General features: G+C 47.7%; 1 protein-coding gene across 2 annotated transcripts in view; it reads right to left on the bottom strand.

The window, feature by feature from the left end:
• The window catches only part of CDK12 (cyclin dependent kinase 12), a 341,865-nt gene that overhangs the window by 47,323 nt on the left and 267,479 nt on the right, over positions 1-27,063 (bottom strand). For both annotated transcript variants that reach the window (XM_063959726.1, XM_063959727.1), the window contains exon 11: positions 6,884-7,015. In XM_063959726.1, coding sequence (XP_063815796.1) covers positions 6,884-7,015 — 132 coding nt within the window. The remainder of the gene's footprint in view (positions 1-6,883; positions 7,016-27,063) is intronic.

Raw genomic sequence — 27,063 nt, 5'->3', positions numbered from 1 at the left:
CAGCGTAACCTATCCGTTGGCGGGAAAGGATACGCCATAAGTAATCTTTTGGAAATCAGTACTTTCCTATCAGGGGAATCCCACGCTTTTTCACATAACTCATTTAATTCATGTGAAGGGGGGAAAGTCACTTCTTGCTTTTTCTTCCCAAACATATAAACCCTCTTGTCAGGGACAGGGTTTTCCTCCGATATGTGCAATACATCCTTCATTGCTATAATCATGTATCGGATGGCTTTAGTCATTTTATGGAGTCAGAATCCGTGTCGACATCTGTGTCAACCAACTGGGATAGTGGGCGCTTTTGAGACTCTGACGGCCCCATAGCTGTAGAATCAGACATGGGTTGAGACCCTGACTGATTATGCAACCTTTTATGCAAGGAGCTTACGTTATCATTTAACACCTTCCACATATCCATCCAATCAGGTGTCGGCGCCGACACCACATTCACTTGCACTTGTTCTCAGGGCCGGCAACAGAAATCATGGGGCCCGGTACACCAATATCTCTGGGCCCCCCTCAACCTACCTCTGCCCACCCTCCTCAACCCCTCCTCCAGACATCACATACAATAAATATATATATATATATATATATACAGACATCACATACAATATATACATACTATACATATATATATATATATATATATATATATATATACATACACAGATAGATATATACTGACAGCACAGTCTGTGTGACATCAAGCATGTACATGTAGTAGTCAGTGGGACATATACAGTACTCTGCAGCAATCTTCCATGTCCACATAAACTTATCAGGAAGCAGTAGTTTCCCTACACATATTACACACCCTGGGAGATCACGCGCAAACAGCTCACCTATAAATATTATTACACACCTGGGGAGCTAACACACATAACCCCCTATACATATTACACATACAGAGCAACCCTACGCATATTACACACAGAGCCCTCATATACTGTACATTACACTCCCGGTAAGCTTGCACACATACACAGTCCTCTAATTCATATAACACATACAGAGCCCTCTAATACATATAACACATGCACAGCAACCCTACACATATTACAAAATGCAGCTGCTGCCTCCTCCAGAAACTCAGCACGGAGCAGTCAATATGCCGGTTACCGCATACATTACCCCCACCGGGCACAGCAGCCCTCCCGCCAACTCGTGCAGAGGGGTGAGGAGCTCAAGAGAAACACACATGGAGCACTCCGGATAACTAACTTGAAGTGATTCCCCTCCATGTCACTCATGGCTGCCACTCTAACTAACAACCAGCTGCTGGTGCTCCCTCCGGCGGTCACGGCGTCCTCTCTCATTTGTCTGCGGCGCCAGCATCCCACATCCCGCTCTCTCCGCTGCCAAACACCTCCCAAAATCTCAGCTATTTGGCAGGCGGAACAGGCATTATTTTGTGTCCCTGATGCTCGGGGCCCCTATGACTGTTGGGGCCTGGTACGGGTGTCCCCTTTGACCCCCCCTGTCGCCGGGCCTGCTTGTTCTGCCTCCACGTAACCGTCCTCGTCAAACATGTCGACACAAACGTACCGACACACCGCACACACACAGGGAATGCTCTAATTGAGGACAGGACCCCACAAGGCCTTGTGGGGAGACAGAGTATGCCAGCACACACCCCAGCGCTATATAACCCAGGGATTACACAGTAACTTAGTGTTTACCCAGTAGCTGCTGTTTATGATAATTTGCGCCTAAATTTATGTGCCCCCCCCCCCCCCCCTCTCTTTTTACCCTTTTTCTACCTTGATGCTGCAGAGGAGAGCCTGGGGAGCTTCCTCTCAGCGGAGCTGTGGAGAGAAAATGGCGCCGGTTAGTGCTGAGGAAGAAGGCCCCGCCCCGCTTCTGTCCCGGGTCTGTGTACATAAAATGTTGGGGGCTCGTACATATAGACAGTGCCCAGCTGTATATATGTGTCTTTTGCCAAGAGGTATCCTAATTGCTGCCCAGGGCGCCCCCCCCCCCCCCTGCGTCCTGCACCCTACAGTGGCCGGAGTGTGTGGGTAGTGTGGGCGCAATGGCGCACAGCTGCAGTGCTGTGCGCTACCTCATGTGAAGACAGGAGTCTTCTGCCGCCGATTTCGATGTCTTCTTGCTTCTGCCGGCTTCTGTCTTCTGGCTCTGCGAGGGGGACGGCAGCGCGGCTCCGGGAACAGGCGACCAAGGTTAAGATCCTGTGTTCGAACCCTCTGGAGCTAATGGTGTCCAGTAGCCTAAGAAGCGCAACCTAGCCGCAGTTAGTAGGTTTGCTTCTCTCCCCTCAGTCCCTCGTAGCAGAGAGTCTGTTGCCAGCAGAAGCTCTCTGAAAATAAAAAAACCTGTGGCAGCCAAACGGTTTAAAAAGCTGATAGTGTCATTAATTAAGGACACTACCAGCTTTTTAAACCGTTTGGCTGACATGAAGACCATTCCAACAGACGCACTTTTGTGCACGATGGACATTAATAGTCTGTACACATCAATCCCGCATAAACAAGGATTAACTGCGGTTAGATCCTTTTACATCAAAGAGGGGATTGCTGATCTAAATGTGGATGTTTTCATTAAACTCCTGGAACTCACTCTAACCCGTAACTACTTCATCTACAATGGCGCATTCTAAAGGCAGCTGTTGGGATGCGCCATGGGTATTAATGTCGCACCTAGTTACGCCAACATATATATGTTCCTGGTAGAAGAATTCATGTTCTTCTCCATTCCTGAATTTAGGAGATGCATCACGTCATATATGCGCTACATCGATTATGTTTTCTTTGTATGGGTTGGAGACGAAAAGGGGTTACTGCGGTTGATTGAGATCATCAATACAAGACCCTCTACCATCAGAAGCACGTCGAATTATAGTACAACATCCATCCATTATTTAGATGTCAAAGTGTCTATTGTAGATCACACATTACGGACTAAAGTTTTTTCCAAACCGACAGATCGGAATACGCTATTGTCATCCTCCAGTTTCCATCCTAAACCACTTAAAAGAGGACTGCCTAAATTCCAAATGATTCGGGTGGCCAGAATTGCCAGCAGTTATGAGATAGCAGTAGCCAGTATTGATACTGTTATAGATAAATTTGTTGCTAGGGGTTACAATTTAAATGCTTTGAATAAACAAAAAATGGAGGTTTTGGCATTAGATAGGAAGCAGTTGCTTGCCCCGCAGGTCAAGGATAAGCAATCGGTAATTCCTTGGAAGATGGAGTTTTCCACCTCCAGTCAGGTGGCACAGAGGGCTAGTCGAGCTCTGTGGCCTATAGTGGCCTCTGATAAAAACTTGCCATGTTTTAAATCTAAAAGACCCATGCCTTGCTTCACCAGAGGTCGCAATCTCAGGGACATGCTGGTCCACACGGACATCACGGGTTTTACTAAATCCACCCCCCCCCCCACATTTTCTTTCTAAACCATCTGGCTGTTATAAATGTCTCTGGTGTACCACCTTTTCCCATATGCTTACGGGACCGTCATTTAAACATCCTCATATTTCTAAGACCATTTTCATTAAGCATACTTTGACATGTCTCTCTACCCACGTGATTTATATCATCATCTGCCCTTGTAATTTGTACTACGTGGGCAAAACTATTCGCATAGTCCGGGAACGCATGGCTCTACATCGGTCATCTATTGCCAAAGCCATTGCAAGTGGGAACTCTAACCAGCCAGTGGCCCGCCATTTTCAATCGGCTGGTCACTCTTTAGCATCTTTAAAACACATGGTCATTGACCATGTCCCAGCCTCTCTTAGAGGGGGTGATCGAAATAGCAAGCTTCTTAAATGCGAAATGAAGTGGATTCACTATTTAAACACAGTATCACCTGCTGGTCTGAATGAACGTTATAACTGGAACATTTTTCTATGATTTCTTCTGTAGTATATAGTTACATATCCTATATATATTAACAGTTTTGTATGTGCTGTAGCCCCAAGTAGATTTCTGAGTAGTGGCATTATTATTCATTAATTGGTTTCTGTTTTTTGTCCTGCATTTTCATGCATTATACGTATATGTTTTTGATCATCCCATGTTATTGTTTTGTTCCTTCAGGTGCTGGGGGAAGCCGGGGAGGCATCGCAGCGGCTGGCGTCGGGTTTCCTGGGCAACGCATGACGGGTCTCCAGGAGACCGCTGGCGCCTGTGCGCTGACGTCACCGGAGGCGACCACTGTGGACGGACACGCCGCGGGAAGCCGTCCGGACCTGGCTTCCTTCAGCGCCGGGGGTTTGGTATTTAGGTAAGTGCTTTTGTGCTTATTCTGTTTGTTTTCACAGCCTGTTAGCAAGCGGCTTGACAACGGTACCTGCGCGTACCGAAACGTTGCCGCCACTCTTTCTTGCTATTATGATTATGTAAATCAATATATGGTTTACCATTGGAGTGCCGCAGCCTCTTGTGTCTTATTTTATATGTGTGTGTGTGTGTGTGTGTGTGTGTGTGTGTGTGTGTGTGTGTGTGTGTGTGTAAGTGGAGGATACTTGTTAATTACACTATTGACCATAAGCTACACCAGCCAAAAAACATCCCAAAATCTCACAAGTTAAGGGATACTGTAGTGATCTCAGTCCTCCCTGGGTCTCTGAAGGTACTCTTGGGAGAGTTGCTTCTCATCTTACCGTCCTTTTCCTCCTCCTCATTTTTGTTTTGCAGCCCACACGCTGCAAATGTATTCTGTTTCATTTTCTCTTTATGTCTGCAACTCTTAACGGTGCATTATTTGCTTATGCCTTATTTCCTTGCTCTAAGACTTGTGCTGAAACACTCGCTTTCCACTCCATTTTTTTTCCTTTTAATCATTATTTCATCTTGGCAACTGATGTAAATAGCTTTAAAAAAGAAAAGAAAAAGAAATAAAAATCTACTTCACCTAAAGCTCCATCCCATCTCATCCTACTGGAGAGTAGAGTGAAGATGGAGTAGCTTCCTGAAAAGGTCTCTTTGCTAACCACCTTGAAGAACAGTGGGCTGTCTTCAAAAGATTTGACCTTCATGCTGTATGAAGGGCAAAAGAAACAAAAACTTAAAGAACAAGGCCACTCTAGGTCTACAAGCATTTACTGGCAAGACAGTACGCTTTCAACAGTAGACTGCAAAAAGTCCTCATATTTGTAATTAGAGTATGCCGTCCAAGGTCCCACTCCCCCTAATCCAGTTTGCAACAGAAATAGGCTCCAACTGAGAAAGTAAGTCACTCCAAAGCCTTCTTAAAACTCCAAACACCTGATTCCCAAGACTTTGAAGGAAGTTGAAAGTCTTAATTTCTTGGACGTGAAGATTCGTGCATTCTGAACAAGATAAGCAATAAAGTCAGTCAAGTACCTAGCCTAGGCCTGTTATGCCACATCAGATGAGACTCCTTATCATTAGGCTGCACAAAACACGGTAGGCACAACCAGTTTTAGAATGGCAGTTTGGCTAGGTAGCACCTTTGGCAGGAGTAAGCCTTCTTTCAAAGTTCTCATCTGATATGACAATCTATAAAGTGTCAAACATTCACAGAAACAATAGCAGGACAGAGTCATAAAATGTAAGTGAATCTGCAAGAACCCAGAGTAGGTCTGAGCAAACCAACCGCTCACAAAAACCACGCCCCGAAAGCTGGTAACTCACTGTAGACAAGGGTCATAAGGGAATTGCTGGATTGTGTCTGCTCAGAATGTGAAAGCTCTCCAGGGAGGAGGTGCAAGAGGGGTAAGAAATACACCACCACAACAATGTATCCTGTCTCAAAATGGCAGCCACCCCTACGGACCACCTCCTAGTGCTAAGCAAGGTATCTCATCAAAAACTGTGACCACTGCTACTGTCTGGTAGAAGGACCCCCCCCCCCCCCCCCCCCCCCCCACACACACACACACAACTGATCCAAGGTAGCACTATAAAAAAAAAAAAAAAAAAAAAAAAAAAAAAGGCTCTGCACTGCCAGAGGACAAAACTAAATGGTGACTGGAGAAGGGGAGAAGCTACATACAGGTTTAAGACTTAAAGTGTCTGGACTGCAGTATCCACATTGTATAGCCCCAATGCCTTAAGTGTTCGCCTAAAAAAATATACACAAAAGAAACACCAACATGTACTATGGCCATAAAACACTTTCAGGAACAAAGAGAGGGCAGAGACAAATATTCTTAAAATAGTCAAGTTACACACTACCCGCTGCCCAAGACCTTATACCGCCATTAGATAAACACCATTCATTCCTTGAACTGCTGCCTGGGATAATCACAGCTTCATGCTGACTGCTCTACTATCCAAGCTTTAGGGGGCATTTTTGTTTTTTTTTGGAATTCTATTTAAATAAATAAGCTCTGTCCAGAGGGTGTAACAAAAACCAAGAACAAAAAACATTTTTCTTACAGCTGCAAGTAGGGCCAATGTAAAACAAATGCTTAAACAATGTTCAGATACTATAAGAAGTGTTATTCATGGCAGTCAACAAAATGCTCTAACATAGTGAAGAGCCTCTCTACCAAGCGGTTTCTCTGCTGTGTGATAATCTTAGGTGGTATCCAATTAGCTTGGGTGAATTACCAAACCTAATTGTTGTTTTGCCAGGTGTTTTCCAACTAGCCCCGATAAGCCGGCGTGAGATGTGGCTTATCAGTGATTTTGTTTCACCTGCCTCAGGAAGGCAAAACCAAATCTCCAAAAACAAACCTGCTTTCATGTGAAAACAGGGCTGTTTCTCACAACACCAAACAAGTTTCACTGAACCTGTGTGTTTTCGGGACAATCTAACGGACAATCTAATTGGATAGCCTGTAAAAAAAAAAAATATCGGTGAAACATGGGTAAATAAAGTGTGAAAACCAAATCCCATTCTGTGATTATCTCATGTGACAACACAAATTATGCGTGAGGCTTACTCTGGAGGTGGCATCTTGCCAACATCTACATCCTTCAAAAAGTCACTTAGAAGAGCCTGCTCTGCAGTGCATCGCTTGTTGGGATCCAGTGTCAACATGTGGTCCAGCAGATCCAAAGCAGGAGTAGGAATGCTGAGAAAACAGATACGAAAATGGGTTACAAGTAACCACAATAATGAAATACATTCCTGATACCTTTTGCGCAACATACAACAGTATTTCTCAAGAAAATTACCATCACACATTAAAATCTGTTTCATGGTATGCCAGTGTAACTCTGCATACAACAAAGTGGCCAAAACAAATCATTCAAGATAAGCAAGCATGCAGGAAGAGAGACGACCCCACCCCTCTCAAAAAACAACCTATGTTAGATAACTACAAAATGTGAGTTAATAGATAAAATAGAATTCACGGAATCACCCATTTAATTTTTTGGAAAGACCATCTACAAATGTGGTTTCACTTAACTACCATTCTTGCTAGACACACAACTTACATGGATGATACAAGTGCCACAAGCAATTATTCCACAAAACTATTGTACTAGCTTGTGATGGATGTGGTTCAATAGACGTAAGGTAAAAAGAGTCAATAGGTCGAGCCCAAATGGTCAACATGCAAAAGGTCAACAGGGTTAAAAGGTAGACACAGAAGAGATAGAGAGTAGAAAAGGACTGGGTCAAAAAAAATCAACATAAAAAATAGGATTTAAATTACCTACCGGTAAATCCTTTTCTCGTAGCCCATAAGAGATATTGGGGAATCTAGTAAGACAGGGTATAGACGGGGTCCAAAAGAGGCAGTGAACTTTACATTTCTTCAACTGGGTGTGCTGGCTCCTCCCCTCTTTGACCCCCTCCAACAGGCAGTTATATGTAAAAACGTGCCTGAAGGAGAAAGGACATATATGAGAGAAGGAAATATGATAACGAAGGGTGGTGAGATTTACATACTAGCACACTACTAACATATAACAACCAGCAACAGCTGGTAACAACAACAGCAACAGCTGAACAGGTAACCATGTAACAAGAACCTGCAGAAAAGTCAACGCACTGAGGCGGGTGCCCAATATCCCTTATGGACTACGAAAAAAGGATTTACCGGTAGGTAATTAAAATCCTATTAATATCCATAAGGGATATTGGGGAATCTAATACAATGGGGACGTCCCAAAGCTTCCAGAATGTGCGGAGACTTCTGCAGCACCGCTTGCCCAAACTGAGTATGCTCTTTGGCCAGGGTATCAAACCTGTAGAACTTCACAAAGGTGTTCTTCCCCAACCAGGTAGCAGCTCGGCATAGTTGCAAGGCCGAGACTCCTTGCGCAGCCGCCCAGGAAAAACAAACAAAAAAAACCCAACTTACTGATCTAGTAGAGTAGGCCTTCAGAGATTTAGGAACAGGTAAGGCTGCCAACACATAGGCCTGTTGGATAGTAAGGCTAATCCAACGAGCAATGGACTGCTTTGAAGCAGAACAATCCTTTTTCTGTGCATCATAGAGCACGAACATAGATCTTCAAGGCTCACACAGCATCCAAAAGGAGCAGAAGTGGCAGAACTGGACGGAATCAAAATAGGCTGATTCAAGTGAAACGCAGAGACATCCTTCAGTATGAACTGCTGCTTAGTGCGGAGCTCCGCTCTATCCTCGTAAAAGACCAAGTAGGGACTTTTACACAACAAGACCCCCAGTTCTGAGACACGTCGATCAGAAGCCAGGGCCAGTAACATCACAGTCTTCCACGTGAGGTTCTTGTCTTCTACTGTCATCAGAGGTTCAAACCAGGAGGAATTTCAACACTACATTCAGATCCCAGGGTGCCGTAGGCGGCACAAAAGGAGGTTGTATGTTGGAGTACCCCTTGCAAGAAGGTCTGAACTTCTAGCAACGCTGCCAATTTCTTCTGGAAGAAAAAGAAGATGACTGAAATCTGGACCTTAATGGAACCCAGACGTAAGCCTTTATCAACACCAGCCTGCAGGAAATGTAAGAAACGTCCCAAGTGAAACTCAGTAGGCGGATACGTACTTTCCTCGCACCAAGACACATATCCCCTCCAGATATGATAAGTGTTTTGACATCACAGGTTTCCTGGCCAGAGCCATGGTAGCAATAACATTTATGGAAAGGCTCTTGTGAGCTAGGATGCTAGCCCATGCCGTCAAAAGAAGTCGACGTAAGTCCGGGTAGACGAACGGTTCTTGTTGAATAAGATCGCTTCTTAGTGGTAGGGGACAAGGGTCTTTGACGAACATGTCCTGAAGATCCACGTACCATGCCCTCCGAGGCCAATCCGGTGCAATCAGAGTTGGCTGGACACAGATTCCTGATTCGATTTAGCATCCTTGGGAGCAATGGAATCAGAGGAAACAGGTAGACCAGCCGGTAAGGCCAAGGTGACGCTGGTGCATCCACTGCCGTCGCCCGAGGGTCCCTGGTCCGTGAGCAATACCAGGGAAGTTTCTTGTAGAGACGAGAATCCATCATGTCTATCTGCGGGCAGCCCCACCGGGTGAGGGCCTGCTGGTGGAGACCCTACTCCCCCAGGTGGAGATCGTGACAACTCAGAAAGTCCACACCCGGAATGAAGATCGCTGACATTGCTCTTGCATTTCTATCCGCCCAGTGGAGCATCTTTGACCGCTCTCGCATGCAGGCTCTGCTTTTTGTCCCTCCTTGTTGATTGATATACGGCATTGCCGTGGCGTTGTCCGACTGTACCTGGATCGCGTGATCCTTGAGTAGAGGAGAGGCCTGAAGCAGGGCACTGTAGATCGCCCGAAGTTCCAGAATGTTGATCGGAAAGGAGGGCCTCGTGGGCTGACCACCTGCCCTGGAACTGCACCCCTTGGGTGACAGGACAGCTCCACATCCCCGTAGACTTGCATCCGTCGTGAGGAGGGTCCAATCTTGAATCCCAAAACTCCAGCCTTCTAGGAGATTGGAGGACTGTAGCCACCACAGGAGGGAAATCCTGGCCTGAGGTGAAAGCCGAATCATCCGAAGCATCTGTAAATTCAATCCAGACCACTTGCTCAGGAGATCCAACTGAAACATTCTGGCATGGAACCTCCCATACTGGATCGCCTCATATGAAGCAAACATCTTTCTCGACAATCGAATGCAAAGACGGACGGACACTCGAGTAGGTCTGAGCACAAAGCGGACCATCTCTTGAAGTGTATTCGCCTTATCCTCTGGTAAAAACACCTTCTGGGCCACAGTATCCAGCAACATCTCCAGGAACAGTAGCCTCTGAGTTGGCTCCAGGTGGGACTTCTGTAAGTTGAGGATCCACCCATGGTGTGACAGAAGTTGGATAGTGCGGTCGAAATAGAGCAATAAAAGCTCCTCGGATCGCGCTTTTATCAGAAGATCGTCCAGATAAGGGACAACATTGACCACCTGGACCCGGAGTTGGAACATCATCTCCACCATCACCTTCGTGAATACCCTTGGGGCTGTGGACAGGCTGAAGGACAGTGCCTGGAATTGGAAGTGATTGTACAGAAGGGCAAACCGCAGGTACGCCTGATGAGTTGGCTAAATCGGAATATGGAGGTAGGCGTCCTTGATGTCCAAGGAGACCATAAATTCCTGTTCTTCCAGGCCCGCAATCACTGCTTGCAGTGATTCCATCTTGAACATGAACACCTTCAAATAAGGATTCAAGGATTTTAGATTTAAAATAGGTCTGACCGAACCTTCCGGTTTCGGCACCACAAACAGGTTGGAGTAAAACCCCATGCTGCGTTGCAGTATTGGTACTGGAACAATGATGTGGGACTGGACCAACTTTCAAATGGCCTGTTGCAATGTAACTTGCATATCCTCCATATCTGGTAAGCTTGATTTGAGAAATCAATGGGGAGGAGTATTGACGAACTCCAGCTTGTAGCCCTGAGAAACGAGATCTGTGACCCAGGTAACCTGGCAGGTAGTCTCCCAGATGCGGCTGTAGTGACGCAGTCGAGCTCCCACCTTGAGATCCCCTTGGGGTGGGTGGGCACCGTCATGCAAGGCCTTAGTGGACACAGAATCGGTGGACTGTTACTGAGAGCTGGTGCTGGCAAGTTTTCTGGACTTACCTCTGGTGCCTCTAGTCGCATTGGAGGCACCTCTGGCCTTAGATCGAAATCTGTGAGACTGAAAGGTCTGGAAAGACGGCCCTGGATAGGAGCGTATCACTGGCGGGGCCCTAGAGGGGAGAAACGTGGATTTCTCAGCCGTAACTTTTGAAATCCAGGTATCCAATTCAACCTCAAAGAGCCATTCCCCCGAAAAGGAGAGGTATTTCACACTACGTTTGGATTCTGCGTCCGCTATCCACTGACGAAACCTCTAGGCCCTGCGCGCCAACACTGCCATGGCAGAAGTCCGAGCATTAATGTTTCCCATCTCCTTGAGAGAATCACAGAGAACACGTGTAGTGTCCTGAATGTGTTTTAGGAGGGTTACCATAGTAACTAAGGGCATATCCCCCGAGAGGCCCCCCCCCCCCCTGAATTTGAGTGGCCCAGGAATGAATGGCATGTGTCATCCAGCAACCCGCAATGACCGGCCTTTGTGATATACCGGCTGCCGTGTATATAGACTTTAGGGTAGTCCATCTTCCTATCCCCAGGATCCTTCATGGTAAAAGAGCCCGGGGCAGGCAGCACCGCCTTTATAGACAGGTGAGATATAGATACATCCACCCAGGGGATTCCTCCCAAAATTTTCAACCTTCAGGAGCAAATGGGAAAGTGCGCAAAAACTTTTTGGACACTTGGAATTTTTTGTCTGGATTTTTCCAGGCCTGTTTGAATAGGTCATCTAACTTTGTAGAGTCCGGGAAAGTGACATTAGGCTTGTTTTGCACATAGAAAAACGACTGCTGTGACGCAGCGTCCTCTAGAGGGAGCTTAACACGTCCCTTATAGCCAGAATTAGGGGTTCAATACCCTGAGCAGATTCAGGATCCCCACTAACGGGATCCAGGTCATCTCCATCCTCCTGTATATGACGGTAGAGCAGGTAACCCACGCTTCTGTGGACCTGCATGAGAGGAAAAGGGGAGGGGGGGGAGGTAAGGGGGGGGGGGGGGTTTGTGCATCTGCCCTAGCAGCTAAATCTGCAACAGCTTGTTGTAGCAGCTGAGTTTTCTGCACATTAGCAGTGAGCTGGGATGACATATCTGACATTGTAGTTTTAAGAGACCCTAACCAGTGGGGCTCTGGACCCTCTCCCCCAGCCCCTCTACTGATTTGTGAAGATTGACTGCATTGTTCACATGAAACAGAATCAGTAGATAATAAGAATTTACTTAGCGATAATTCTATTTCTCGTAGTCCGTAGTGGATGCTGGGACTCCGTAAGGACCATGGGGGATAGCGGCTCCGCAGGAGACAGGGCACAAAAGTAAAGCTTTAGGATCAGGTGGTGTGCACTGGCTCCTCCCCCTATGACCCTCCTCCAAGCCTCAGTTAGGATACTGTGCCCGGACGAGCGTACATAATAAGGAAGGATTTTGAATCCCGGGTAAGACTCATACCAGCCACACCAATCACACCATACAACTTGTGATCTGAACCCAGTTAACAGTATGATAAAACGTAGGAGCCTCTGAAAGATGGCTCACAACAATAAACAACCCGATGTTATTGTAACAATAACTATATACAAGTATTGCAGACAATCCGCACTTGGGATGGGCGCCCAGCATCCACTACGGACTACGAGAAATAGAATTATCGGTAAGTAAATTCTTATTTTCTCTGACGTCCTAAGTGGATGCTGGGACTCCGTAAGGACCATGGGGATTATACCAAAGCTCCCAAACGGGCGGGAGAGTGCGGATGACTCTGCAGCACCGAATGAGAGAACTCCAGGTCCTCCTCAGCCAGGGTATCAAATTTGTAGAATTTAGCAAACGTGTTTGGCCCTGACCAAGTAGCTGCTCGGCAAAGTTGTAAAGCCGAGACCCCTCGGGCAGCCGCCCAAGATGAGCCCACTTGTGGAATGGGCTTTAACAGATTTTGGCTGTGGCAGGCCTGCCACAGAGTGTGCAAGCTGAATTGTACTACAAATCCAACGAGCAATCGTCTGCTTAGAAGCAGGAGCACCCAGCTTGTTGGGTGCATACAGGATGAACAGCGAGTCAGATTTTCTGACTCCAGCCGTCCTGGAAACATATATTTTCCGGCCTTGACAACGTCTAGCAACTTGGAGTCCTCCAAGTCCCTAGTAGCCGCAGGCACCACAATAGGTTGGTTCAGGTGGACGCTGAAACCACCTTAGGGAGAAACTGAGGACGAGTCCTCAATTCCGCCCTGTCCGAATAGAAATTCAGATAAGGGCTTTTACAGGATAAAGCCGCCAATTCTGACACGCGCCTGGCCCAGGCCAGAGCCAACAGCATGACCACTTTTCCTGTGAGATATTTTAACTCCATAGATTTAAGTGGGTCAAACCAATGTGACTTTTGGGACCCAAAAACTACATTGAGATCCCAAGGTGCCACTGAAGGCACCAAAGGAGACTGTATATGCAGTACCCCTTTTACAAACGTCTGAACTTCAGGGACTGAAGCTAGTTCTTTTTGGAAGAAAATTGACAGAGCCGAAATTTGAACCTTAATGGACCCCTAATTTCAGGCCCATAGACACTCCTGTTTGCATGAAATGTAGGAATCGTCGAATTTCCTCCGTCGGGCCTTACTGGCCTCGCACCACGCAACATATTTTCGCCAAATGCGGTGATAATGTTTTGCGGTTACATCCTTCCTGGCTTTGATCAGGATAGGGATGACTTCATCCGGAATGCCTTTTTCCTTCAGGATCCGGCGTTCAACCGCCATGCCGTCAAACGCAGCCGCGGTAAGTCTTGGAACAGACAGGGTCCTTGCTGGAGCAGGTCCCTTCTTAGAGGTAGAGGCTACGGATCCTCCGTGAGCATCTCTTGAAGTTCCGGTTACCAAGTCCTTATTGGCCAATCCGGAGCCACGAATATAGTGCTTACTCCTCTCCATCTTATCAATCTCAGTACCTTGGGTATGAGAGGCAGAGGAGGGAACCCATACACTGATTGGTACACCCACGGTGTTACCAGAGCCTTTACAGCTATTGACTGAGGGTCCCTTGACCTGGCGCAATACCTGTCGAGTTTTTCCCAACGGTTTATAATCATGTTGTCCACTCCCGGAATGAATACTGCTGACAGTGCTATCACATGGTTTTCCGCCCAGCGAAGAATCCTTGCAGCTTCTGCCATTGCCCTCCTGCTTCTTGTGGCACCCTGTCTGTTTACGTGGGTGACTGCCGTAATGTTGTCCGACTGGATCAACACCGGCTGACCTTGAAGCAGAGGTCTTGCTAAGCTTAGAGCATTGTAAATGGCCCTTAGCTTCAGATATTTATGTGAAGTGATGTCTCCAGGCTTGACCATAAGCCCTGGATATTCCTTCCCTGTGTGACTGCTACCCAGCCTCGCAGGCTGGCATCCGTGGTCACCAGGACCCAGTCCTGAATGCCGAATCTGCGGCCCTCTAGAAGATGAGCACTCTGCAACCACCACAGGAGGGATACCCCTGTCCTTGGTGACAGGGTTATCCGCTGATGCATCTGAAGATGCGACCAGGACCATTTTTCCAGTAGGTCCCACTGGAAAGTCCTTGCGTGGAATCTGCCAAATGGGATTGCTTCGTAGGAAGCCACCATTTTTACACAGAACCCTTGTGCATTGATGCACTGAGACTTGGCTCGGTTTTAGGAGGTTCCTGACTAGCTCGGATAACTCCCTGGCTTTCTCTTCCGGGAGAAACACCTTCTTTCTGGACTGTGTCCAGGATCATTCCTAGGAACAGAAGACAAGTCGTCGGAGCCAGCTGCGATTTTGGAATATTGAGAATCCAATCGTGCTGCCGCAACACTACCTGAGATAGTGCTACACTGACCTCCAACTGTTCCCTGGATCTTACCCTTATCAGGGAATCGTCCAAGTAAAGAATAACTAAAATTCCCTTCCTTCGAAGGAATATCATCATTTCGGTCCTTACTTTAGTAAAGACCCGGGGTGCCGTGGACCATCCCTACGGCAGCGTCTGAACTGATAGTGACAGTTCTGTACCATAACCTGAGGTACCCTTGGTGAGAAGGGTACATTTTTTGACATGAAGGTAAGCACCCTTGATGTCCCGAGACATCATGTAGTCCCCTTCTTCCAGGTTCGCAATCACTGCTCTGAGTGACTCAATCTTGAATTTGAACCTCTGTATTCAAAGATTTTAGATTTAGAATCGGTCTCACCGAGCCGTCTGGCTTCGGTACCACAATAGTGTGGAATAATACCCGTTTCCTTTTGCAGGAGGGGTACCTTGATTATCACCTGCTGGGAATACAGCTTGTGAATGGCTTCCAAAACTGCCTCCCTGTCAGAGGGAGACGTCGGTAAAACCGACTTTTGGAAACGGCGAGGGGGAGACGTCTCGAATTCCAATTTGTACCCCTGAAATATTACCTGAAGGATCCAGGGGTCTACTTGCGAGTGAGCCCACTGCGCACTGAAATTCATTGAGAACGGGCCCCCACCGTGCCTGAGCTTGTAAAGCCCTAGCATCATACTGAGGGCTTGGCAGAGGCGGGAAAGGGTTTCTGTTCCTGGGAACTGGCTCATCTCTGTGGCCTTTTTCCTCTCCCTCTGTCACGAGCAGAAAAGAGGAACCTTTTGTCCGCTTGCCAACAAAGGACTGCGCCTGATAATACCGCGTCTTATTTTGAGAGGCGACCTGGGGTACAAACGTGGATATCCCAGCTGTTGCCGTGGCCACCAGGTCTGAAAGACCGACCCCAAATGCCTTTTTTAAGGCAATACTTCCAAATGCCGTTTGGAATCCGCCTCACCTGACCACTTTACTGGTAGAATTGGACAACGCACTTATACTTGATGCCAGTCGGCAATATTCCGCTGTGCATCTCGCATATATTTTAAATGCTCTATAGGCAATAATATACTGTCCTTATCTAGGATATCAATATTTCCAGTCAGGGAATCCGACCACGCCAACCCAGCACTGCACATCCAGGCTGAGGCGATTGCTGGTCGCAGTATAACACCAGTATGTGTGTAAATACATTTTAGGATACCCTCCTGCTTTCTATCAGCAGGATTCTTAAGGGCGGCCATCTCAGAAGAGGGTAGAGCCCTTGTTCTTACAAGCGTGTGGGCGCCTTATCCCCCCTAGGGGGTGTTTCCCAACGCACCCTAACCTCTGGCGGGAAAAGGTATACTGCCAATAACTTTTTAGAAATGATCAATTGTTATCGGGGGGAAACCCACGCATCATCACACACCTCATTTTATTTCTCAGATTCAGGAAAACTACAGGTAGTTTTTCCTCACCAAACAGAATACCCCTTTTTGGTGGTACTCATTATCAGAAATGTGTAAACATTTTCCCTTGCCTCAATCATGTAACGTGTGGCCCTATTGGAAATCACGGTTGTCTCTTCACCGTCGACACAGGAGTCAGTATCCGTGTCGGCGTCTGTATTTGCCATCTGAGGTAACGGGCGCTTTAGAGCCCCTGACGGCCTATGAGACGTTTGGACAGGCACAAGCTGAGTAGCCGGCTGTCTCATGTCAACCACTGTCTTTATACAGAGCTGACACTGTCACGTAATTTTCAACAGTACATCCACTCAGGTGTCGACCCCCTAGGGGGTGACATCACTATTACAGACAATCTGCTCCGTCTCCACATTATTTTTCTCCTCATACATGTCGACACAAACGTACCGACACACAGCACACACACAGGGAATGCTCTGATAGAGGACAGGACCCCACTAGCCCTTTGGGGAGACAGAGGGAGAGTTTGCCAGCACACACCAAAGCGCTATAAACTGTATAGGGACAACCTTATAATAAGTGTCTATCCCTTATAGCTGCTTATATATATTTTTAGCCAAATAAGTGCCCCCCCTCTCTGTTGTACCCTGTTTCTGTAGTGCAGTGCAGGGGAGAGTCTGGGAGCCTTCCTACCAGCGGAGCTGTGTGGGAAAATGGCGCCGTGTGCTGAGGAGATAGGCCCCGCCTCCTTCTCGGCGGGCTCTTCTCCCGCTTTTATCTGGAAAACTGGCAGGGGTTAAATACATCCATATAGCCCAGGGGCTATATGTGATGTATTTTTTGCCATAGGAGGTATTTACATTGCTGCCCAGGGCGCCCCTCCCCAGCGCCCTGCACCCTCAGTGACCGCAGTGTGAAGTGTGCTGGGAGCAATGGCGCACAGCTGCAGTGCTGTGCGCTACCTTAATGAAGACAGGAACGTCTTCTGCCGCCGATTTCTGGACCTCTTCACTCTTCAGCATCTGTAAGGGGGCCGGCGGCGCGGCTCCGGGACCCATCCAGGCTGTACCTGTGATCGTCCCTCTGGAGCTAATGTCCAGTAGCCAAGAAGCCCAATCCACTCTGCACGCAGGTGAGTTCGCTTCTTCTCCCCTTAGTCCCTCGATGCAGTGAGCCTGTTGCCAGCAGGTCTCACTGAAAATAAAAAACCTATTTAAACTTTACTTCTAAGCAGCTCAGGAGAGCCACCTAGCCTGCACCCTTCTCGTTCGGGCACAAAAATCTAACTGAGGCTTGGAGGAGGGTCATAGGGGGAGGAGCCAGTGCACACCACCTGATCCTAAAGCTTTACTTTTGTGCCCTGTCTCCTGCGGAGCCGCTATCCCCCATGGTCCTTACAGAGTCCCAGCATCCACTTAGGACGTCAGAGAAAATGGAAAAAATCTAGTGACATATACACTGCACAGCTTGTGTTTACCCGTTTCACAGTAAGCACAAAACATACACATACAGTTATATTGCAAGCCTGACCTACTGTATTGTGAGAGGAGAAAGAGAGAGAGAGAGAGGGGACAACAGCACACCCTGAGCTGCACAGCACCAGTGAGGCTGTCAGCTCCCTATATTACAGTAAACACTAATAATTTTTGTCCTAAATAGGACCCAGATAGTGTACACGAACGGCTCTCCACCTCTGCTACACCCTGTACCAGATATCCAGCATGGCTGAGGATTCAGGAAGCGCTGTGTGTGCTGTATATGGCAGCAGAAAGCAGAGGAAGGCGCCAAAATGCCTTAGGTCCCGCTCTGATGTAGCTCTGCCCCCTCCAATGGCACCAGAGATACACTAATAGATTATACTGTCAGAGTCTCCTTTTTAGCTCAAAACATCACAAAAAGTGCTAGTCAAGCCTTTTGTGTCAGTTCCACACTGGGAATCTTAGCGGGCCACCCCCCCGGGAGGGTCCTGTACGCCGCACCCGTAGTCAGCCGCACTTTGAACCGAGGGACCCCCCGTTTGTACTCGCCACCGATGCCACCTTCAAGCAGTGTTAGGGGTGTGCGGCCTGCTGCGGCTGTGACTGCCAAGGCACAGTGCCCGCTGAACAACCGCCCCTCAGGACAGCGATACTGAAGTGGGGAAGCAGTTCTGCACCTCGTAAGGCCGGTGACCGCGCCGCCCCCCCCCCTCCTCACATGGTGCAGGTATGTTGTTGCCCAGACAGCATACCGAAAATAACAAACAGAAAAAAAAATAAAAAATTGAAGAGCTCAGAGATGTGCATCTGAGGGCACTTTTTTCTAAACTGCTTGTGAGAGGGGGCATAGAGGGGAGGAGCCAGCACACCCAGTTGAAGAAATTTAAAGTGCACTGGATCCTTTGGACCCCTTCTATACCTCATCATACTAGATTCCCCAATATCCCTTATGGATGCTACAGAAATGGGCTCTCCCCCCTTTTGTAGGCATGTCGAGCCCAGGCTGTGCATCATCAGACACAGACTTCCTTGACCAGGCAGTATGGTTCCAATGGTCAGTTTGAGTAAGGTTCATATCCTATGTCCAATAAGACGTGCATCTGAAGTAGTTTTCACCAGATATTCGGACTATTCTCTATTGTGTTTGATGTTGTGTTTTTGTCGAGCATCCCTGTACGGATCGTACACCAAGTAGCTACCCTGCAGCTGCGCAATACCATACAAATAAGAATCAGACCTAAAGTTCAAAATCCAAGGGCCTTTGGAAATATTGTATGCTGGCATCATGGCAAGGGAGCGGCTTGGCACTACCTTGATGGTTGAAGCATGTCACTGCGGTGGAGGAGTTGTCCAAATTCATTTTTAAGGCCCTCCCACACAAGAAAAATTTCCTTTTAACTACAGCATTTTATAGCATTTCCCGTTTTACATTCATTGGGGTCAATTCAATTCACCGACAGTTGAACAGTGCCGGGAATTAGCTCCCGGCTATTCAATACAGCGCCAAGTGACACAAATTGTCTGGAATTCTTCTCTCACCCCGACAAAAGTGCTGCCGCACAGCTGACGCGAGGCTGATTCTGTCGGGAATCAGCATCGCGGCGGGAAGTAAAGTCGGAGAACGCCCGTTCTCCCGACAAATCAACCTGTTAAGTCCGGGAGAACGGGAATTCGCTGACTTCACTTAAGCTGAATTGAATAGCGCCGGGAGCTAATTCCCGGCGCTATTCAACTGTCAGCTTTGTCCTCTAGAGACTAAATGCTTTGAAAACAACACTGAAGATTGACATTTGTGTTCATACATTTCCACAAATTGCTGGGGGCTTTCAAACCTTTACAATTTTAAGGCAACACACCCTTCCTCTAATTGCCCATCATTTAATCAAATAGAAATTACCTGAACTTGGTTCAGTTCCCTTGCATTACCCAGGAAGATTTGTCCTTTTTAGAACAACCATTCACCACTGAAGAGTTGGAATCGACAATGTCAGCTACTCCAATAGGAAAAAGCCCAAGCTGCTTCCCAGTTAGCTACTATAAAACATATCGTGCTTCCCTTATGCCCCTTTTACTGAAGGAGTGTAATGCAACTTCTGCCAATGTGACACTCTCCACCCTAGAGCCTTGAGGCACATATTTCAATTTTCTCTAAAGATAGGAAGGACCCTACCCAGTGTTCGAGCTATAGGCCGATCTCCCCTTTGAACACTGATCTAAAGCTATTTGCCAAACTTCTCACCAATAGGTTGGGGCCTCTCCTTTCTAGCTGGGTTCATGAGGATGAGGTGGGTCACTGGTAAAGAGGCTAAAGATATTACCAAAATTATTGACCTCATTCACTTTGCCAGGCGTGATGAGTGCCGTACGGTACTCCTGTCCACTGATGCGGAGAAGGAATTTGACAGAGTGGATTGGCACTTCATGGAGAGCCTGTTCGATCACCTGGATTTGGGCCCAAACTATCTCAGACGTATACATGCCTTATATTGTGCCCCTTCCGCACAAATGAGCATTAATGGAGATCTTTCAGGCCCTTTCTCCATTCAAAATGGTACTCGCAAAGGAGGCCTACTGCCCCCCTTAATATTGTGCTCTGAATAGAAGCTCCTGCAAGAGCGATCCTGGTAAATAGTGACACTAAATGGGTCCGGGTTGGGAATTCTAAATATAAAACGGTCATTGTTTGCTGATGATCTTATAGCCATCATCTCTAATCCTGTGACATCTCTACCTGCCCTTATGAGTTCCAGAGGTTGGCATGTGTGTCTAATTTTAAAATTAATGACACAAAATCGGTATCCTTTAACATTTCGACACCTAGCCCTGTAGTGCATGGACTTCGACAGGCATTCTCGTTTCATTGGCATCCCTCCCAACTTAAGTACCTGGGGGTCATTTTAACTAACGATAATAACCTCTCTCAGCTCAATTTTTCCCCCTTGCTTTCTAAGTTTAAAACGGACTTCCACAGATGGTCTACTTTGCGACTTTCATGGCTGCATAGAATAAATATGGTAAAAATTAATATCTTGCCAAAAATACTTCACCTATTCCAAGCACTTCCTATTCAAATCCCTTGTCCTTTTTTAGTAAGCTGCAGAGTCTAGTTGGGAAATGTATTTGGGGTAACGAAAGACCAAGGTTGGCGCAGAAATCGCTTATTCAATGCGGCACAAGAGGTGGCCTTCAACTCCCTAACTTTCTTAGTTACTATCACTCGGCAAACTGTCTAGGTCTCCAATCACTAAACAGTGGCCTCTTGTTGAAGGCCAAACTGTTGAACGCTTTTCTTTCACTATCCCATGGCTCAAGAAAATCCCTCGTTACTACCATCCGTTAGATCCTACACTCAAATGCTGGCAAAAACATAAGACACCATCCCTATTTTGACTCAGGTGCCTCATTGCTTACACCCTTGACACACAACCCAGAATTTCCACCAGGATTATCCCCCCACCCCCCAGCCTTGTATCTGCACGGCATAACACGTCTGCTGCAATTGGTGGATGCAATGGGATTAGAGTCCTTTGCAGACCTCCAAAATGCTTATAATCTCCCAGCTACCTCATTCTGGTTTTAACTTCAAGACAGGCATTTTTTCACCTCGTTACCTACCCGCACAGTAATTTGGGACCAAACACTGTTTCAACCACTATGTCTCTCACAAAACCCACCTAGGCATCTCATATCCAACATACCTATCATGTCTGGTTGGCTTCACGAATCAATTGCCAAATTATGACCTCGCATGGCAAGAGGAGCTATCTAGAGAACTGACCGAAGAACAGTGGTCTCGGGTGTTTACATACACCTTTGCCAGTTCCTCTTCAATACAGGTACTAGAGACTCAATACAAGATCTCGTTGGTATAGGTTCCCTATGCATCTTAACCAGATGTTCCCAGACCACTCGAACCTCTGCTGGAGGTGTGGTCAGGTGCCTGGTACTCAACTCCACATTTGATGGCTATGTCCGGTGCTGAGCTGCTTCTGGCGTGAGGGCTGAACGATCTCGGAAAAGATCACTGGTCGCCCGTTCCCAGACACACCTGAGTTCTGGATTCTGAAGTTAATTGACATGCTCATCTCACAACTTAAGAAGTTCTTACTCTGCCACCTCCTGAATGCAGCAAGAGCAGTTATCCCTTGCCATTGGAGGTGCCGTGCCCAACCCCCTATCTCTCACAGTGGTTCCAAAGGATTGACCTTTACATGACCATGGATGATCTCACGTAATCTTCAAACATGTCATCTACAACCTTTACTACTACTACCTGGTTCGCCTGGCTGGACTTTAAAGAAAAAACGAGATTTATGGTAAGAACTTACAGTTGTTAAATCTCTTTCTGCGAGGTACACTGGGCTCCACAGGGAATGACATTGGGGTGTAGAGTAGGATCTTGATCCGAGGCACCAACAGGCTCAAAGCTTTGACCTTCTTCCCAGAATGCATAGCGCCGTCTCCTCTATAACTCAGCCTCCATGCACAGGAACTCAGTTTTTGTTAACCAGTCCAATACAGTAGCAGGCAAAAGAGACGACAACTGTTAGTAGCCCCATACACCACATTCTCACGACAGGAGTAAGTGTCAGCGGCTAATGCCATACCAACCCAAAGAAGCTAAGTGTGTCAGGGTGGGCGCTCTGTGGAGCCCAGTGTACATCGCAGAAAGATTTAACAATGGTAAGATCTTACCATAAATCTTGTTTTCTGCTGCGGGGTACACTGGGCTCCAGAGGAAATGACACTGGGGATGTCCTAAAGCAGTTCCTTATGGGAGGGGATGCACTGTAGCGGGCACAAGAACCCGGCGTCCAAAGGAAGCATCCTGGGAGGCGGAAGTATCGAAGGCATAGAAGCTTATGAATGTGTTCACTGAGGACCACGTAGCCGCCTTGCACAATTGTTCAAGGGTCGCACCACGGCGGGCCGCCCAAGAAGGTCCAACAGACAGAGTAGAATGAGCATTTATAGTAGCAGGAACTGGACGACCAACCTGTACATAAGCATGTGCAATCACCATTCTAATCCATCTGGCCAAGGTCTGCTTGTGAGCAGGCCAGCCACGTTTGTGAAAACCAAACCGTATCATTCTTCCCGATAGGAGCTGTCCTCTTCACATAGATACGGAGAGCCCGTACCACATCCAAAGACCGCTCTTTGGAAGACCATTAAGAAGACACCACCTTAGGTAAGTACCCGGGACGTGTTCTAAGAACCGCACGGTCACGGTGAAAAATCAGATATGGGGACCTACAAGACAAGACACCCAGATCCGAAACCCGTCTAGCAGAGGCAATAGCCAGCAGAAACATTACCTTAAGAGAAAGCCACTCAAGGTATGCCGATTCAAGGGACTCAAACAGAGACTCCTGCAACGCCTCTAGAACCACCGACAAGTCCCAAGGAGCCACAGGCGGGACATAAGGAGGTTGAATCCACAACACACCCTGAGTGAACGTATGAACATCAGGTAAACTTGCAATTTTTCTCTGGAACCAAACCGACAAGGCAGAAATATGAACCTTGATGGAGGCCAGACGAAGGCCAAGTCCAGGCCCTGTTGTAGAAAGGCCAAAAGTTTGGCCGTACTAAACTTGTAAGCGTCACGATTGTTAGATGCGCACCAAGCAAAAGTAAGAATTCCAGACCCTATAGTAAATCCGAGCAGAAGACGGTTTCCGGGGTTTCAACATAGTTTAAATGACTGCCTCAGAAAACCCTTTGTGCCTCAAAACGGAAGCTTCAAGAGCCATGCCGTCAAAGCCAACCAGGCTAAATACTGATATACAGAGGGGCCCTGAACAAGGAGATCTGGGCGCTGTGGAAGTAGAAGGGGACGCTCTATCGAGAGACCCTGAAGGTCTGAGAACCAATGCCGTCTGAGCCACGCGGGAACGAAAAGAAGTAGGATTCCAACTTCTTGCTTGAACTTCCTTATTACTCTGGGCAGAAGTGAAACCAGAGGGAACACATATAGCAGCTGAAAGTTCCATGGAATTGCCAGTGCGTCCACGAACTCTGCTAGAAGATCCCATGTTCTTGCTCCGAAGACCGGAACCTTGTGATTGTGTCGTGACGCCATCAGGTCCACATCTGGAAGACCCCCCCCCTATGCACGAGGAGTTGAAACACTTCTGGATGGAGGCTCCACTCTCCGGCGTGTACGTCCTGACGACTGAGAAAGTCCGCTTCCCATTTTAGGACCCCCGGAATGAATACTGCCGATAAGGCTGGCAGATGGGGTTCCGTCCACTAAAGAATCCTTGATACTTCCCTCATTGCCATGCGGCTTCGAGTGCCGCCTTGATGTACGCCACCGTGGTGGCATTGTCCGACTGTACTTGAACAGGTCTGTTCTGTATTAAATGCTGGGCCAAGTTCAGAGCATTGAACACCGCCCGCAGTTCCAGAATGTTTATCGGGAGGAGACTCTCCTCCCTGGTCCACTAACCCTGAAGGAAGTGTTGCTCCAACACCGCGCCCCAACCTCTCAGACTGGCATCAGTTGTCAGGAGGACCCAGTTGGAGATCCAGAAGGGACGACCGCTGCTCAATTGTTGGTCCTGAAGCCACCAGCTCAGTGACAGACGGACCTCCGGAGACGAGGAGATCATTTGAGACCTGATCCGGTGAGGCAGGCCGTCCCACTTGGCAAGAATCCGCTTCTGCAGAGGGCAGAAATGGAATTGAGCATACTCCTCCGTGTCGAAAGCCGACACCATGACACCTAGCACTTGCATTGCCGAATGTATCGACACTTGCGGACGAGATAGGAAGTATCGACTCCTGTCCTGAAGCTTCAGGACTTTCTCCCGAGATAAGAACAACCGCTGGTTGTGAGTGTCCAACAACGCCCCCCAGGTGCACCATTCTCTGAGCAGGGACCAGGGAAGATTTCTTCCAGTTTATGAGCTACCCGTGGGCTTGCAGAAACTGGATAGTCAGATCCAGATGGCGTAGGAGAATTTCTGGGGAATTTGCCAGGATCAACAAGTCGTCTAGGTACGGTAGGATCCTGACCCCTTGACGGCGGAGTACAGCTGTCATTACCGCCATGACCTTGGTGAAGACTCGCGGAGCCGTGGTCAGACCAAAAGGTAACGCCCGAAATTGGTAATGGAGGTTGCCAAACCGCAAACCTCAGGTACTGCTGATGCGGCACTGCAATGGGAATATGCAGGTAAGCATCCTGTATGTTCAGGGAGAACATATAATCCCCAGGTTCCAAGGCCAGAACAATAGAGCGAAGAGTTTCCATATATGAAACTTGGAGACCCTCACAAATATGTTCAAGGACTTGAGGTTGAGAATGGGCAGGGAGGACCTATTCAGTTTCGGGACTAGGAACACCGGTGAATAGTACCCCTCTCTGAGCCAGGGGGACTGTACCACCGAATGAAGGGACTGTACCACCGAATTTAGAGTTTTTACCTTCACCTGATACGAAGGGACGTCTGTCAAGCAAAATCGATGAGGGGGGCGATTCTTGAAGGATATGGCGTAACCTCGAGTGACAACTTCCCGTATCTAGGCATCGGAAGTGGCCCTCAACCATTCCTGGGTATACCCTAGAAGTCAGCCCCCCACCTTGGGATCCCCCAGAGGGAGGCCCGCCCCATCATGCTTTTCAGTTTTGGAAGCAGACTGACGGGCAGCCCAGGCCCTTTTGGGTTTGGGTTTATTGGATTTGGAAGTGCGAACCTGTTTCGGGTACGCCGGACCTTTTGCTTTCCCTGAAGGACAAAAAAAGCAAAATGGAGTACTTTTAGCCTTCGGCACCGAAGGAGCAGTACTAGGTAGACATGATGTTTTAGCAGAAGCTAAGTCAGCCACTATCTTGTTGAGGTCTTCTCCTAAGAGAATGTCTCCCTTAAAAGAGAGTACCTCCAGGGTTTTCTTAGAGTCCAGATCCACAGACCAGGACCGTAACCAGAGAATCCAGCGAGCCAAAATGGACGTAGTAAAAGCCTTGGCCGCCAGAATACCGGCATCAGAAGCCACCTCCTTAATGTAATGAGAAGCTGTGACAATATAAGACAGACATTGTCTAGCATGATCAGAAGCACTGGAAGGCAACTCCGCCTCCAGCTCCTGAGCCCATGCTTCAACAGCCTCTGCAGCCCATGTTGCTGCAATGGTGGGCCTATGCGCAGCACCAGTCAGGCTGTAATTTGCTTTAAACAACCCTCAACACGCTTATCCGTCGGTTCTTTCAGACGCGTGACTGTAGTTACCGGCAGAGCTGAGGATACACCAGCCGCACCACCTGCGAATCCACTGGCGGGGGTGTTCCCCATTTTTTACTTAGCTCCGCAGCGAGGGGGTAGCGAGCCAGCATCTTCTTGTGAGGCGTGAAATTCTTTCCTGGATTTTCCCAGGACTCCTGATGCGTGTCAACTAAATGGTCAGAATGAGGTGAAACTTGTTTAACCACTTTCTGATGTTTAAACCTGTCCGGTTTCTTAGGGGCAGCATCAGGCTCCGGGTCATCAGTAATTTGAAGAATGGTCCTGATAGCTCTAACAAGTCAGGAACATCCACCTGTGAAACAGATTCCCCATCAGAAGCATTGGGATCAGAATCTGTGGGGTCAGTATAAACGCCATCCTCATCAGACAAGGAGTCTGGGACGTTGGTGGATTGTGAGGAAGTAATGGCCCGCTTAGAGGACCCCATGGTCTTAGGCAGGCGAGGGTTAGAATTCTGAGTAGTCAGTGATTGGTTCAATTGCTGTAACTGAGCGGACAGTTGATCTGTTCATGGCGGCTTAACAGCAGGGACCATAAGCGGTTGTAACGGCCAGGAGGTCCCATAGGGGGCGTTAGTCTAGTTACCAGTGTATTCAATAGCGTGGAGAAGGTAGCCCAAGGTGGGTCATTTTGAACCCCCGTTGCTACAGTCCCACTTGGGGGTAAGGATCCACCAGAACCTGAACCCTCAGCTGCTATGTTCTCCTCAAATGTGTCTGCAGCGTCACAACAACGCAATGTGGGATCAGCTCCAGCACCAATGCCCTTTGTAGCTGACATATCCGAAAGCTCAATACAAGGCAACACAGTACAATGTCAGCAGCACAATACCTGACAAGAACCCCCTGTGCAGTGTATCAGCACAAACAGGGAATTCAAGAGGTATATGGTGACTAGAAATCACAGAGAAAAAATAAGATTTTAAACCTACCGGTAAATCTTTTTCTCGTAGTCCGTAGAGCAGGCATTCCCAACCACGGTCCTCAAGGCACACCAACAGTGCAGGTTTTAGTGATATCCAGGCTGCAGCACAGATGGTTTAATAAAAATAACTGAGGTACTAATTAAGTCACCTGTGCTGAAGCCTGGATATTGCAAAAACCTGGACCGTTGG

Source organism: Pseudophryne corroboree, chromosome 3 (assembly GCF_028390025.1).
Source record: "Pseudophryne corroboree isolate aPseCor3 chromosome 3, aPseCor3.hap2, whole genome shotgun sequence".
NCBI lineage: Eukaryota > Metazoa > Chordata > Amphibia > Anura > Myobatrachidae > Pseudophryne > Pseudophryne corroboree.
The sequence above is the reverse complement of the archived record's forward strand: the minus strand, read 5'-3'. Positions and strand labels throughout refer to the sequence as shown.